The sequence below is a fragment of the Leucoraja erinacea genome, chromosome 20, assembly GCF_028641065.1.
Source record: "Leucoraja erinacea ecotype New England chromosome 20, Leri_hhj_1, whole genome shotgun sequence".
In the NCBI taxonomy this organism is placed as follows: Eukaryota; Metazoa; Chordata; class Chondrichthyes; order Rajiformes; family Rajidae; genus Leucoraja; species Leucoraja erinaceus.
In genome coordinates, this window is record NC_073396.1 from 18951107 (window position 1) to 18964219 (window position 13113).

General features: G+C 46.4%; 1 protein-coding gene across 4 annotated transcripts; it reads left to right on the forward strand.

The window, feature by feature from the left end:
* Positions 1-153: 153 nt before the first annotated feature.
* cluap1 (clusterin associated protein 1) lies at positions 154-12680 on the forward strand. Of its 4 annotated transcripts, none has more exons than XM_055651482.1 (12): positions 154-314; positions 1511-1622; positions 2443-2527; positions 2722-2901; positions 3435-3530; positions 4281-4364; positions 5279-5412; positions 6725-6866; positions 8891-8963; positions 10440-10553; positions 10894-10949; positions 12243-12680. In XM_055651482.1, exons 1-12 carry the CDS (start codon positions 293-295, stop codon positions 12387-12389), a joined length of 1245 nt encoding a protein of 414 aa, XP_055507457.1. In that variant the 5' UTR covers positions 154-292; the 3' UTR covers positions 12390-12680. The 4 variants fall into 4 exon arrangements, with proteins under 4 accessions (XP_055507457.1, XP_055507458.1, XP_055507455.1 ...); XM_055651483.1 differs by having other exon boundaries at positions 10443-10553; XM_055651480.1 differs by lacking the exon at positions 154-314 and adding an exon at positions 321-596.
* Positions 12681-13113: the final 433 nt, after the last annotated feature.

Here is a 13113-nt window from a genome sequence, read left to right on the forward strand (position 1 = left end):
TGTAATCGCATCGTTGCAACACGACGTCATGGCGTCGCACACGTGACTGCCCAGTTGCACCGTATATCGTCGCCGCGGCCCGTGATGCAAACGTCACTGAACCGTCGTTACGTCATCGGTTCATTCATGAGAGCTGCTGCTCGCCCACAATGCCCCGCGAAGGAAGCCGTCTTCCGGTCTCCATGGAAACCGGGCCTAAGGGTCGAGGGCACAGAAACAGCCTGCGGTTCGCTTAGAGCGACGGGAACACCGCGCGGGGTGACGGCCTCGGCGGACCCCGGTCACCGGCGCCATGTCCTTCAGAGACCTGAGGAGTAAGAGCCTGGGCCCGGGGAGGAGGCTGTGGGGAATGAGCCGCCGCTCGGACACCGCGGGCCCGGCCGGAGAACCTCCCCCGGGTGACGCTTGGACTCTGTCGCTCCCGGTGCTGGGCAAGGGGCGGCGGCCGGGAGCGCGGGTCTGCTCTGTCCTGGCCTCGGTCCATGACCGCAGGGGCAACCGGGTGGTCAGGCCATGGAGCGGTGCCGGGCCGCCCTGTTTTTGTACCCAGTCGGCTGCGGGGCTCGACATCTCTGCTGCCGGGTCCCGTGGATTGTGTGAGTGGCGGGGAGGGAGGTGCGGAACGTGCAAAGTCATGTTTTTGTCATTTGCTCCGACAACGGGACGATGCACCGGGCCTGGAAACAATGCAAATGGATAATATATAATGAAAAATAATATTATTTTCCTAGGCTGAGGGTCGGCTGCACAGCTCACCCGGTCGATGGGATAACGCGAGTATTTTGACAGCATTTGTACCTGCCAGAGGAGGTAGTTGAGGCAGGAACTATAACAACATTTAAACGACATTTGGATATGTACTGATAGGAATGGTTTAGGGGGTCAAATGCAGGCAGGTGGGTCTACTCTAGATTATAGCTGCCTCAACTATCCCGCTGGCAGCTCATTCCACCTACCTGACACATTTAGTTTATGGTCACACGTACCGAGGTACAGTGAAAAGCTCTTTGTTGCGTGCTAATCAGTCAGCAAAACGACTGTACACTATTACAATCATAGCCGTCCTCAGTGGACAAACACAGGATAAAGGGAATAACATTTAGTGCAAGGTAAAGTTCGATTAAAGATGGTCCGAGGGTCTCCAATGAGGTAGATGGGAGATCAGGACCTCTCGTTAGTTAGTGAAAGGACGGCTCAGTTGCCTGATAACAGTGGGAAGAAACTGTCTCTGAATCTGGAGGTATGCGTTTTTGGACTTCTGCACCTCTTACCTGATGGGAGAGAGGAGAATAGGGAGTGAGACTTGATTATGCTGGTGACCTTGCCGAGGCAGCGTGAAGTTAGTGTTTGAGTTAAGAACTAGTTCTGCCAGGGGAGTCGGGGTATTGGTGTATCTTCGTATGATATCTGCCTCGGGGCGAACTCCACTCTGTAGTCCGGATCCCCGGCTGTCCATTGACATTGTCTGTTGCATTAATACTGATTATCTGCTATCATTTGTTCCCTGCAGACTTTACCGAAATGATGAGGGCTCTGGGATATCCTCGTCTCATCTCCATGGAAAACTTCCGGACTCCAAACTTTCCTCTGGTTGCTGAAATTCTCATTTGGCTTGTGAAAAGGTTTGTGACCTAACAGATGTATCAGGTTATAAATCATAGTTAGATTGACTTGCATAAAGCTGGAGTAGGCCTTGCAGTTTCCAAGAGCTAGCACTGTGGCCAATCCATCGCACAGACCAGTCTCCCCACCATCGACTCCATCTCCATCACTCAGCCAACGTCATCAATGACCATTCACACCCCGGTCATTCCTCCACCTCCCGTTGGGCGAAAGATATAAAAACGCCAGATTTAGAAACAGCTCCTTCCCCGCAATTATCAGGCTACAGAACGATCCTCTCATAAGCGAGGTTGTAGTCCCAATCTTCCCGCATACCTCATTGTGCACTTACACTTTCTTTTACACACACTTTCTCTGTAGCTGTAAGACTATATTCTGCAACACTATATTCTGCCCTCTGGTTGCCTTTTTTTTCTTTGCACTACCTGTTGTACTCGTGTACAGTATGATTTGACTGGATAGCTCATAAAGATTTTCATCGTATCTTTATACACGTGACGACAATAATAATAAGCAACTGGTTGGTAACAACATTTCTCTATGCGTGCCCTATTTATTGTGAAACTGAGCCCCTTCAACAAAAGAAAGAGTAGCTGGAGGAGCTCACCTGAAGAAGGGTCCCGATCCGAAATGGCGCCTGTCCTTTCCCTCCACAAATGCAGCCTGTCCTGCTGAATTCTTGCGGCACTGTGTTTTGCTCCAGACTGCAGCATCTGCAGTTGCTGGTGTTCCCAGTGAGATTGCTGCTGGGTGCAGCCAGAGGTGATGGAGGTAATGTGAATGGAGCGGTAACTGATGGTGCCTGTGTTTTGTCGCCAGGTACGAGCCTCAGACCGACATCCCCACGGATGTGGACACCGAGCAAGACCGGGTCTTCTTCACCAAAGCTGTTGCTCAGTTCATGGTAAGCATCGAGACACGGGAGATCAGACGTAAGATGTAGGAGAAGAATTAGGCAATTTGACCAATTGAGTCTGCTCAAGCCTTGGCAACATACCCAGCATCAAACCCAGGCCAGGGTGTGAGGCAAGCAGCACGGCGCAGTTGCTGGGTAAGGAGGAGACGGTTTGTGATGGTATTTGCCTTATTGCATTGCAGGCTACCAAAGCTCACATTAAACTCAACACCAAGAAGCTGTACCAAGCCGATGGGTATGCAGTGAAGGAGCTGTTGAAGGTCACCACTGTCCTGTACAACGCCATGAAGACAAAGCGAATGGACACAAACAATGATGTCGAGGAAGAGGGTTCCAAGTTCAAGTTTGACTTGGGGTCAAAGGTGAGCTGCGGGGAATGAATCCATGTGGCTGTGGGGTGTAAGAGTCACTCGTTCACTGTGGCCCACAGCGCGGGAGTGGCTATTGTTTAATGACTAATGGTAAACAAGAGAAGTGGAGGGGGGTTAAAATCGCCTGAAATGTACTCTGCAAGAGGTTTCCTTGGAACCAGCAGTCTACAGTCACTGGTGTTTGGTGCTTTCAGCTCCCCTTCTCAGTTCGTCAATTTTCCGATCTTGCGCTGCGTTTAAACTGAAGGTTTATTTAACACATTGACTTTACTGCACAGTAACCGAATGGTTGCCCACTCACCTGGCCATGTAGATGTGAGGTTTTAATCTCACTTTAGGGGCAGCGTAATTCAGTCTGGGGCAAACCTGGAGGATTCTGTAAAATGTTTATGTAAAACATGAGTGTATATGTTTCCAGCACCCCAGATGAGGGATTTCCCTACTGTTTTTGTCACCATGCTTTCACTGTAATAATGTTTCACAAACGCTGACTTACAGCATTACTATTTTCTTACTGGTCACAGATTTCAGATCTGAAAACTGCAAGACAACTAGCCTCGGAGATAACCTCCAAAGGAGCAACCGTGTTTGATTTACTGGGAAAGGAAGTGGATCTAAGGGTGAGTTTTCAGAAGCTAATTGTCTGTTAATTATAAACAACAATAAATGTTGCACGATTTGCAAATGACTCAACAAATTGGTGGTGATGTGAACGGAGAGGAAGGTTGTCTAATGATGTGGATGTGGATGAGATGACAAATTGGGCAGAAGGTTGGTAAATGGAAATTAATCCTGTGGGTGTCAAGTGATGCATTTGGCAAGAAGGAGATAATTGCATTGGAGAGAGTGCAGAGGAGATTCAGCAAGGTGTAGCCCGGATTGGAAGACTGGGAAGATTCACCGCCTTGCGTGAGAAGAATTTTCCACATCCTTTTTGATCTTCAGGTGTCTTGTGCGAAGAATACCATCCCTCATTCTTCAAAGCTTCAACAAATGCAAAGCCGGATTCTTTAGCTGCTTGTAACAGGCAAATCCTCATCCCAGCATTTAGCCCAGCAATCCCTCTCCTGGACTGCCCGCAACCCTGGGATATCGTGTTACTAAATACGTGGGCTGAAACTCTACAATTCTGCAGGTGAGGTTTCACCCACACCCTGTACAACTGCAACTAGACTTCCCTATTTCTAAACTCCAATCCTCTTGCAGTAATGTCCAGTTGTACCGGGCTTGCTGGATGGGTTAAATTTGTGTGACTCTTACAGGACTATGCTTGTCTGCAGTCAGCGATGTTTCTCCTTCCACAGATGCTGCCAATTTCTTCCAGTGTTTGGCTCTTTCGTCTCTGACACGTCACATTCCCTGTTTTGCAGGAGATGAGAACAGCAGCAATTGCACGACCCTTGGAGATCAATGAGACGGAGAAGGCACTCAGAGCAGGAATTAAGGAGGTTCTTGTGAGTACCCACATCTCTTCACATAGATTCAGCTTTATTATTGTCACGTGTACCGAGGTACAGTGAAAAGTTTTGTTTTGCAAGCTATCCAAAGATCAGCTATACTATACATAAATACAATCAAGTCTAACTCAAGTCAATAGATAGGGCAAAGGGGAAGATATGGAATGCAGAGAATAGTTCTCATTATTGTAGCCCCTTAGTTACAGAGACAAAGTCCGATGTCCCCAATGGGGTAGAGGTGAATCAGACAATACCCTAGCTTATGGAAGGACCGTTCAGAAACCTGATAACAGAGGAGAAGATGCTGTTCCTGAGTCTGGTGGTGCACACTATCAAGCTACTGTACCTTCTGCCGGATGGGAGTGGGGAGAAGAAATGACCGTTGAGCAGGAGCAGGAGTGTTCAGAGAGTTAACTTCCATTTCACTTGCTCTTTGTTTTTCCTCGTGTCCGGAGTCCAGGCGTGGTGGGTGTATCTGGGCAAAGCCCAGGCGGCAGGGAGCTCCTGTCAGCATTTATTCTGTTCTCTCTGTTCTCTCTGTTCTCTCTCACTGTTCATCCTCCGTCTGGGAGGAGCTGAGTCAGCAAGCAGTGCCTGGGGCAATGCCTTGTCTCCCTGCTTCCTGCCCCACCTCCCAATCAAATTAGGTTTAGGTTTATTATTGTCACGTGTACCAAGGTGCAGTGAGAAGCTTTGTTTTACATGCTATCCAGTCAAGTCTGATATGCCATCCATAGTTACAATCATGTCAAGCATGGGTACACAAAAAAGCTTGAGAAACTCAGCGGGTGCAGCAGCATCTATGGAGCGAAGGAAATAGGCAACGTTTCGGGCCGAAACTCTTCTTCAGATGGGTATTACTGGGTGGAGAAGGAGAGAGGCACAGTGTGGTGTTGCTGCTTGTGTTTCAGGAACAAGTGCAGAAGACCAAGGACATGTTGAACAACGTGGCTTCTGATGAAGCCAACCTGGAGGCCAAGATTGAGAAGAAGAAGCTGGAGCTGGAACGCAGCAAGAAACGGCTGCAGACCCTGCAGAGTGTCAGGTCAGCTGGCAACCCAGTCTGCGCTGCTGTTGCACTGTTGCCACGCTGCCCCTGTGCTCGTGAGCAACATGTGACGGCAATAGCAGGCAGGAGCATGGTCTGTGGGGCGGCTGCATGAATCAGCCCCTGGGCAGCAGAGGGTGAGAGAGTCCCTGCATCACATCAAAGCCCAGCTGAGAGTTTTCCAGACTGTCAGGGAGCAAAGAGAGCCCAGAGGGTGGGCGGCTAACCGAGCTGTGGGAGACGCAAACTGAAATCATAAATAATTTACTCGCCCCAAAACCAGCCCACCCAGCCGTTCCGGCTGCTGTTTCTCAGTAGATTGAGACTGGGACATTTGGATTAGAAGTGATTTGTTCAATTTTGATGGTCCCTAACGTACAATTTCAATGTGATATCCAGGCATTCACTGACCACTCCAGTGTTGGTAAAACACCCCTTAAATCCCACCTTGTGCAAGTTACTACAGGAATCACACAGGCTGAGATTTCAGTCATAAATATTCTGATTCAATAATTTGGCTGGTTTAAGAATTAATTAATCAGGCTTTGTTTGCATGGAATGTTACTGTTTGGATTCTCCAGTGACCGTAAATCTTTGCTTCACTTGACAAAGTTGTTCATTTTGACCATTTTCTGTCGTTCACTGGACAAGTCCAAACAAGTAAAATGTAATAAAAATGGATCTGAAAAGCATCATAGAGTTGTACAGTATATAAATTGGCCCTTTGGCCCACCATGTCTATGCTGACCATCATGCTTGTCTATACGAAGTGGGGATCAGAACTGCACACAACACCGAGGGCAGCTAAAACAGCGTTTTGTATAACGGTAACGTGTCGTCCAACTTGTAACATTCAGTGACTCGGCGGACAAAGGCGAACGTTGCACACCCTCCTCACCACCTAGTCAACCCATATTGCCACTTTCAAGGAGCTATGCACTTCTACTCATAGATGCCTTTGTTTAACACCACTACCAGGGCCGTGCTATTTTCTGTGTGTGGCCTGCTCTGGTTTAACTTCCCAAAATGCATCTTTTCCCACTTGTGCGAGTTAAATTCCATCTGCTGTTCCTTTGCCCACGTTCCCAGTTAATCTAGGTCCTGTTGTATGCTTAGACAACATTCCTCACTGTCCATTGCATCATTAATTTTGGTGTCATCTGCAAACTTACAAATCGTGCTGTCTGCACTCATCTCTCATTAACCAGGTGAGGTGGGAAAGCTGAGTGCCAGTTAGCGAAGGGGAAGTGGGGTGGTTGGAGGTGGCAGATGTCTACATTTGAACAGGAAGCACTCTGTTGTATTTCAGGCCGGCTTTCATGGACGAGTATGAGAAGATCGAGGAGGATCTACAGAAACAGTACGAGAGCTATGTGGAGAAATTCCGGAACCTGTGCTACCTGGAGCAGCAGCTCGAGGACCTGCACAGGATGGAGCAGGAGAGGTTTGAGGTAGGTGTTGACCTTACTCCCGCCCGGCAGAAGTTACAGAAAACACACACGTCCTTATAGGAACAGCTTCTTCCCCTCTCGTATCAGGGTTCGAAATGGTCCTTCCATAAGCTAGGGTACTGCCCCATTCACCTCTGCGAACATTGGACTTTGTCTCTGAAACTGATGCGCTACAATGCAAAAAACTATATTCTGCACTTTATAGTTTCCCCTTTGCTCTATCAGTTGTACTTCAGTTTGACTTGTGTTTATGATGGGTACAGTGCCTTCCATAATGTTTGGGACATAGACCCATAATTTATTTATATGCCTCTGTACTCCACAATTTGAGATTTGTATTTTTTTTAAATCACGTGGTTAAAGTGCACATTGTCAGATTTTATTAAAGGGTATTTTATACATTTTGGTTTCACCATGTCGAAATTACAGCTGTGTTCATACATAGTTCCCCCATTTCAGGGCACCATAATGTTTGGGACACATGGCTTCACAGGTGTTTGTAATTGCTCAGGTGTGTTTAAATGCCCCCTTAATGCAGGTATAAGAGAGCTCTCAGCACATTGTCTTTCCTCCAGTCTTTCCCTCACCTTTGGAAACTTTTATTGCTGTTTATCAACACGAGGACCAAAGTTGTGTCAATTAAAGTCAAAGAAGCCATTATGAGACTGAGAAACAAGAAAACTGTCAGAGACATCAGCCAAACCTTAGGCTTAACAAAATCAACATTTAGAACATCATTAAGAAGAAAGATCACTGGTGAGCTTACTAATTGCAAAGGGACTGGCTGGCCAAGGAAGACCCCCACTGCTGATGACAGAAGAATTCTCTCTTTTATAAAGAAAAATCCCCAAACATCTGTCCGACAGATCAGGAACACTCTTCAGGAGTCGGGTGTTGATTTGTCAATGACCATTGTCTGCAGAAGACTTCATGAACAGAAATATAGAGGCTACACTGCAAGATGTAAACCACTGATTAGCCGCAAAAAGAGGATGGCCAGTTTACAGTTCACCAAGACTTAAAAGAGCAACCACAGTTCTGGAAAAAGGTCTTGTGTACAGATGAGACGAAGATTAACTTATGTCAGAGTGAGGGCAAGAGCAAACTATGGAGGAGCAAAGGAACTGCCCAAGATCCAAAGCATACCACATCATCTGTGAAACACGGTGGTCGTGGAGGTGTTATGGCCTGGGCATGTATGGCTGCTGAAGGTACTGGCTCACTTATCGTAATTGATGACACAACTGCTGATGGTAGTACCATAATGAATTCTGAAGTGCATAGATACATCCTATCTGCTCAAGTTCAAACAAATGCCTCAAAACTCATTGGCTGGAGGAAAGACTAGGTGCAGAGAGCTCTCTTATACCTGCATTAAGGAGGCAATTAAATACACCCGAGTAATTACAAACACCTATGAAACCATGTGTCCCAAACATTATGGTGCCCTGAAATGGGGGGACGATGTATAAACACAGCTGCAATTTCTACATGGTGAAACCAAAATGTATAAAAATGGCCTTTATTAAAATCCAACAATCTGCACTTTAACCACATGTGACTTTCTATTACAAATCTCAAATTTGTGGAGTACAGAGGCAAATAAATAAATGATGGGTCTTTGTCCCAAACATTATGGAGGGAACTGTATATCTGATCTGTTTGGAATGCATGCAGAACAAAGCTTTCCACTGCACCTTGGTACATGTGACAATAATACACCTAGATCTAGGAACATGGATGCAAGAGCCAGGCTGCTGTAAACCCTATGATTATTTCCCCACAAAGGGTTAATTCCTGTCCCGTTCCATCTGAGATCACGAGCTGAAGGAAAGTTCAGCTGTGCGGGGGATACGCAGTCCAGCCTTGCCGCTTTTCCGCTCTGCCTGTCACTGACCATTGAGCTGCCTCTTGTACCTGTGGTTAATATTCGGCAGAGTAATACAGAAACTCTTGTTTGCAAAATGCTTTAACCGTGCCTCGTTCTCATGCAACTTGTAAACTGGCATCCGTCTGATCCTCAGGAAACTGAAAACACGTTGCGGCTGATGCAGAATAAACTGAAGGAGGAGGAGAAGCGGCTGATGAAAAGCTCTGGTAAAGAGAGAAGCTACTTTTCTGTTGTTCATAGATTGCTGTATAATCCACAATGCAGGCACGTGAGCAACTCACTGATCAGTCTGGCCCAGGTATCTGTGGCCACAGCAACTCTGCCCTTGCTGTGGAATGTTATAGCTTGACCTTGTGAACACGAGCTGTGGGTGAGCCAAGCAGCTGCTGATTTGCTTCACTTGTCAGCCAGACGGATGCCGCCCTTGGGGTGTTCTTGCCCCCAGGCACCAGGCGAATGTATCTCATGGTGTTGGCACCACAGAGCCATACCTGATTGCACTGAGCACCAGTCTATTCTGGAAACACACTGACTGAGATAGTGGATTCAGAAGATCACATTGTGATTCATAGGATCTGGTGTTCCCTAGATCCAGCCTGTACTATAAAAGCAGCTTCCAGGTCCTGCTCTGCCTCCCCTTGGAACCTTCTGTCGGTGTCCCATCATCTGCCTCCATCTACCCCTTCTTATATCTTCACCTCTTGAGTCCAGGGCTACCTTGTCCAGATCTCCATGTTTGAATCTTGGTTCCCCTGTCAGCTCACCAAGGTGACTTGCATCTACTGAACTCTGGTAAACGTACTCTCGAATCACCACAAAGTGTCTTTACTTCATTCAGCCCGACAAACCAAACGTCACTCCCTAGGACAAGTGAAAAGGCACTGAAATTGTTCGGCCATCTCCCACAACCATCAATCACTTCCTTCACTTTAAAACACAAGCCAGCAACCTCTTGAATGTTCTGACTCCATCCTGTGTCCTGACATGTCTGAAACCGAATCAGATTGTTGGAAAGCTGAACAGGGGCTGACAATCGGTGCCATTACCAGGATGATCTATTCCCACCTTTCGCAATCCTTGAATCGGCTCCTTGACCACCTGCCCCCCTCAGTCAGCCCTGATAAGCTGGAGGTTATCTAAAATCCTGCCGTCTGGGCCTTGACTTGTACCCATTCCCATTCACATATCACCCCTGTTCAAACTGACCTACTTAGACTTGTGGTTAAACAACATGTCAGTTTGAGATAACTAACTTATTCCAATGACTGTGTCCTTTCTACATCATCTCCAACCTTGAAAAATTGAGAAATTTAAATTCCTGCAATTCTGTGCCTTTTGCTTCCCCCCCCGCCCATTTGATATGCACTGATAGTGATGCATGTGACCGCCTGCCAGCAACTTCTGGAATTCTTGCCCAAATGTCACCATCGGAGCATTTTGGAATGTTTCACGGCATTAAAGGTACTATATCAGTGGGGATTTGTTAATTGGCCATTGCTCTGCAACTAACGCTGTAACATTATATCCAGCACTTTGATATTTTTCTCTTTGCACTACCTGTTGTGTGTGGCTCAATTGTACTTATGTATGGTATGATGTGATTTAATTGGCTAGCACATAAACAAAAGGTTTGCACTGTGGCAGAGTGCACGTGACAATTACAGACCAACCTTTCCCACCAGCAGGCAAAGAAGATGATTCTGACATGGAGATGCAGGAGGACGAGGGCTCCGACAGTGACGTGGAGGACAGGCGCCCACTAAAGCCACGCCTCACTAGGGAGCTGCCAATTCACGGTACGTGTCTGCCTGAGGTGAGGTTAACGTGAAGGGGTTTCAAGACCAATGGATCTATCCTGTAAATGAGAATAGCCAGGATACAAAAACTCTGCACTCAATGGTTGAATTCGTCACTGCTGCTTTGTGAATTTATCAGCTTCATTTCAGCAATACTCAATGGAGGCTGATTACACGTCTCGCTGTTGCTTTTTCATTTCTCTGTATAATATTACATCAGTTTCTGCTTTTACTGACAGTTTGAGTTTGGGCTGTGAGCCTGCAACTCATGTGTGTAGCCTGTCTGCCAGTGTTTTATGTTTGGGCATCCAGCTTTAATCAAATCGCTCACTGTTGACAGGGAGAGTTGGTGGTCGCGTGGTTGGGACGATGCACGGAGGGGACACAGAGGAAGAGGTAAGAGACCAAACCGCTTGCGATCTCACACTCGCGGCTCAGAGATGCCAGCGTTTGTTGCACCAGAGTGGGCTCTTGTCCTTTCAATCCTTAACCATGGCTTCCTCAGTCCATTTCCCACCACAATGCCCATCTCTTACTTCCCTTTCTGTAATCATCTCAAACTGCTCACCATTGGTGCCTGGTTCATTTGTGTTCCAAACTCAGTTCATACTGATTTGTAAAATCAGTCCAGCCTTGCTGCTTTTGGCTGAGTTTGAGTTAAATCTTTTTTTGTTGCTTTCCATTCTTGCTCCCATGAAGCTGCAAACACTGTCTACTTGGTCAAAGGAGGCCGAGAACACCAACCCCAGCAAGGTCAGTTCAGACATCCCTCTGCTGCTGTGACTCAATGTAGTGTAGCTATGTGCATTTAGTGCAATGCTTTGTGAACCACTGTCCCTTTTGTGCATTGATCTTTATTGTTTGCTGCCCCTGCTGGATATTGGAGCCAGCAGGGGCAGAATCCACATCTGTGGTACTTGTATCTCAGCAGGTCAGGATTCTTTAGACAGGCAATATTTTGAGTCAGGACCTTATTGATTTTCAGTCCAAAGAGTTCAGAGCTAAAATATTGTCTTTCCATTTCCTTCCACAGACACTGACAAGTTCCTTCTGCACTTTGTTTACTCAAGATTCCAGCATCTTGTCCCCAGTTGTGTTTCTCAATCACCACCTACACATTGCTCCCATAACCCATGACAAAACCTTGGCACAATGTAACTTGGTTAGGCCAAAGGGGTTGTTTCCGTGCTGTATGGTTCCAATTTAGTTAGGAAAGTGAGGATAAATGTCCAAGGGAGAAATTGGTCTACCCTATAAGAGGCATAGATAGGGTAGACCATAAGAATCTTTCTCCAAGGATGGAAATGTCCAACACTAAAGGACATAAAGGTGCTCAGGGGGGGGAAGTTGTTTAAAAACAGTGGTGGACGCCTGGAATGCAGTGTCGGGGGGAGGGTTGGAGGCAGGTACAATAGTGGCATTTAAAAGGCATTTAGATAGGCATATGAAAGTGCAGGGAATAGAGGGTATGGATCATGCTCAGGTAACTGAGATCAGTTTAACTTAGCATCATGTTTGGCACTGAAGGGCCTGTTTCGTGTTATTATGGAAACCTGATGTGATTATTTCAGAAACACTGCTGCCAGCCTTCAGTGTTAATCAGATAGGGAGCTGCAGGTGAGGCAGGTATTTTAATTAAAAGCATCATTGACAGTTATTGATTCATTGTTGAATTTCCTTCCGGTGCAGGATGAATCAGAGAACAGTGAGGATGACGATGAGGAGGAAGAATATGAAATTGTTGATGATGATGAAAGCATCGACATTCAGCCAGATCAGTCTGCCACACGAATACACAAGCAGGAGCTGCTCGATGAAAGTGACAACGACTTTTAGTCGGACATGGAGCAGCAACTGATGCAGAACAAAGTCTAAGTGCAAGGCTCTGGTGATGGACTTGCTGGCTTGCTCCAGCTTCTTATTCCAGTGTATTGTGCAGTGAACAGCTAACTGGCAAGGGTACAAGTTGGTGCTGAAGCAGACAGCACATCCAATTCCAGTGTAGTGATGTTTGTTACATTCTCAATTGCATTGATCTGGGGTTCTTGGAGTTTTCTTTTAAAATCCACTATGCAAACTAAAATGTTACAAGTTACAATATATTAAAACAGATTTCAAATATCTCAATTTCCTTCGAAGACCAGCTACCTTGGCCCCATCATGAATGCTAGTTCCTGCGTAATCTATATATTACTAAAACTTTGTATGCGTGTGTGGTATTTCAAAATCCCACCAAAACAGTACACATTAGCGCTACCATCTTTGGCCACCTTACTCACCATTGTCTTGGGATGTAAATGAAACCAGTTTCGTTCAGATGGATGTTATATTTTACAAGTTATTGACATTTTAAACCTTACAAAAATCACTTTTCAAACCACTTCTCAGACTTGCCCTGCCTGTCAGATGTGTTCAACCTCACAATGGGATCCCGAATCTCATTTACACGATTTTCAAAAAGAATCACGCTATTTTCAAAAAAAAAGGGTAAAAAAAAAACAAAACAATTTTCAAATTCCATCAGGGGGGGGGGGGGGGGGGGAGAAGGCAGGGATGGGGA

Coding starts and splice junctions, on each gene's coding strand:
- cluap1 (XM_055651480.1), top strand. CDS start 350: ATGAGCCGCCGCTCGGACACCGCGGGCCCGGCCGGAGAACCTCCCCCG. Junction 2,902..3,434: donor AGTTTGACTTGGGGTCAAAG/GTGAGCTGCGGG, acceptor TACTGGTCACAG/ATTTCAGATCTGAAAACTGC. Junction 8,964..10,439: donor GCGGCTGATGAAAAGCTCTG/GTAAAGAGAGAA, acceptor CTTTCCCACCAG/CAGGCAAAGAAGATGATTCT.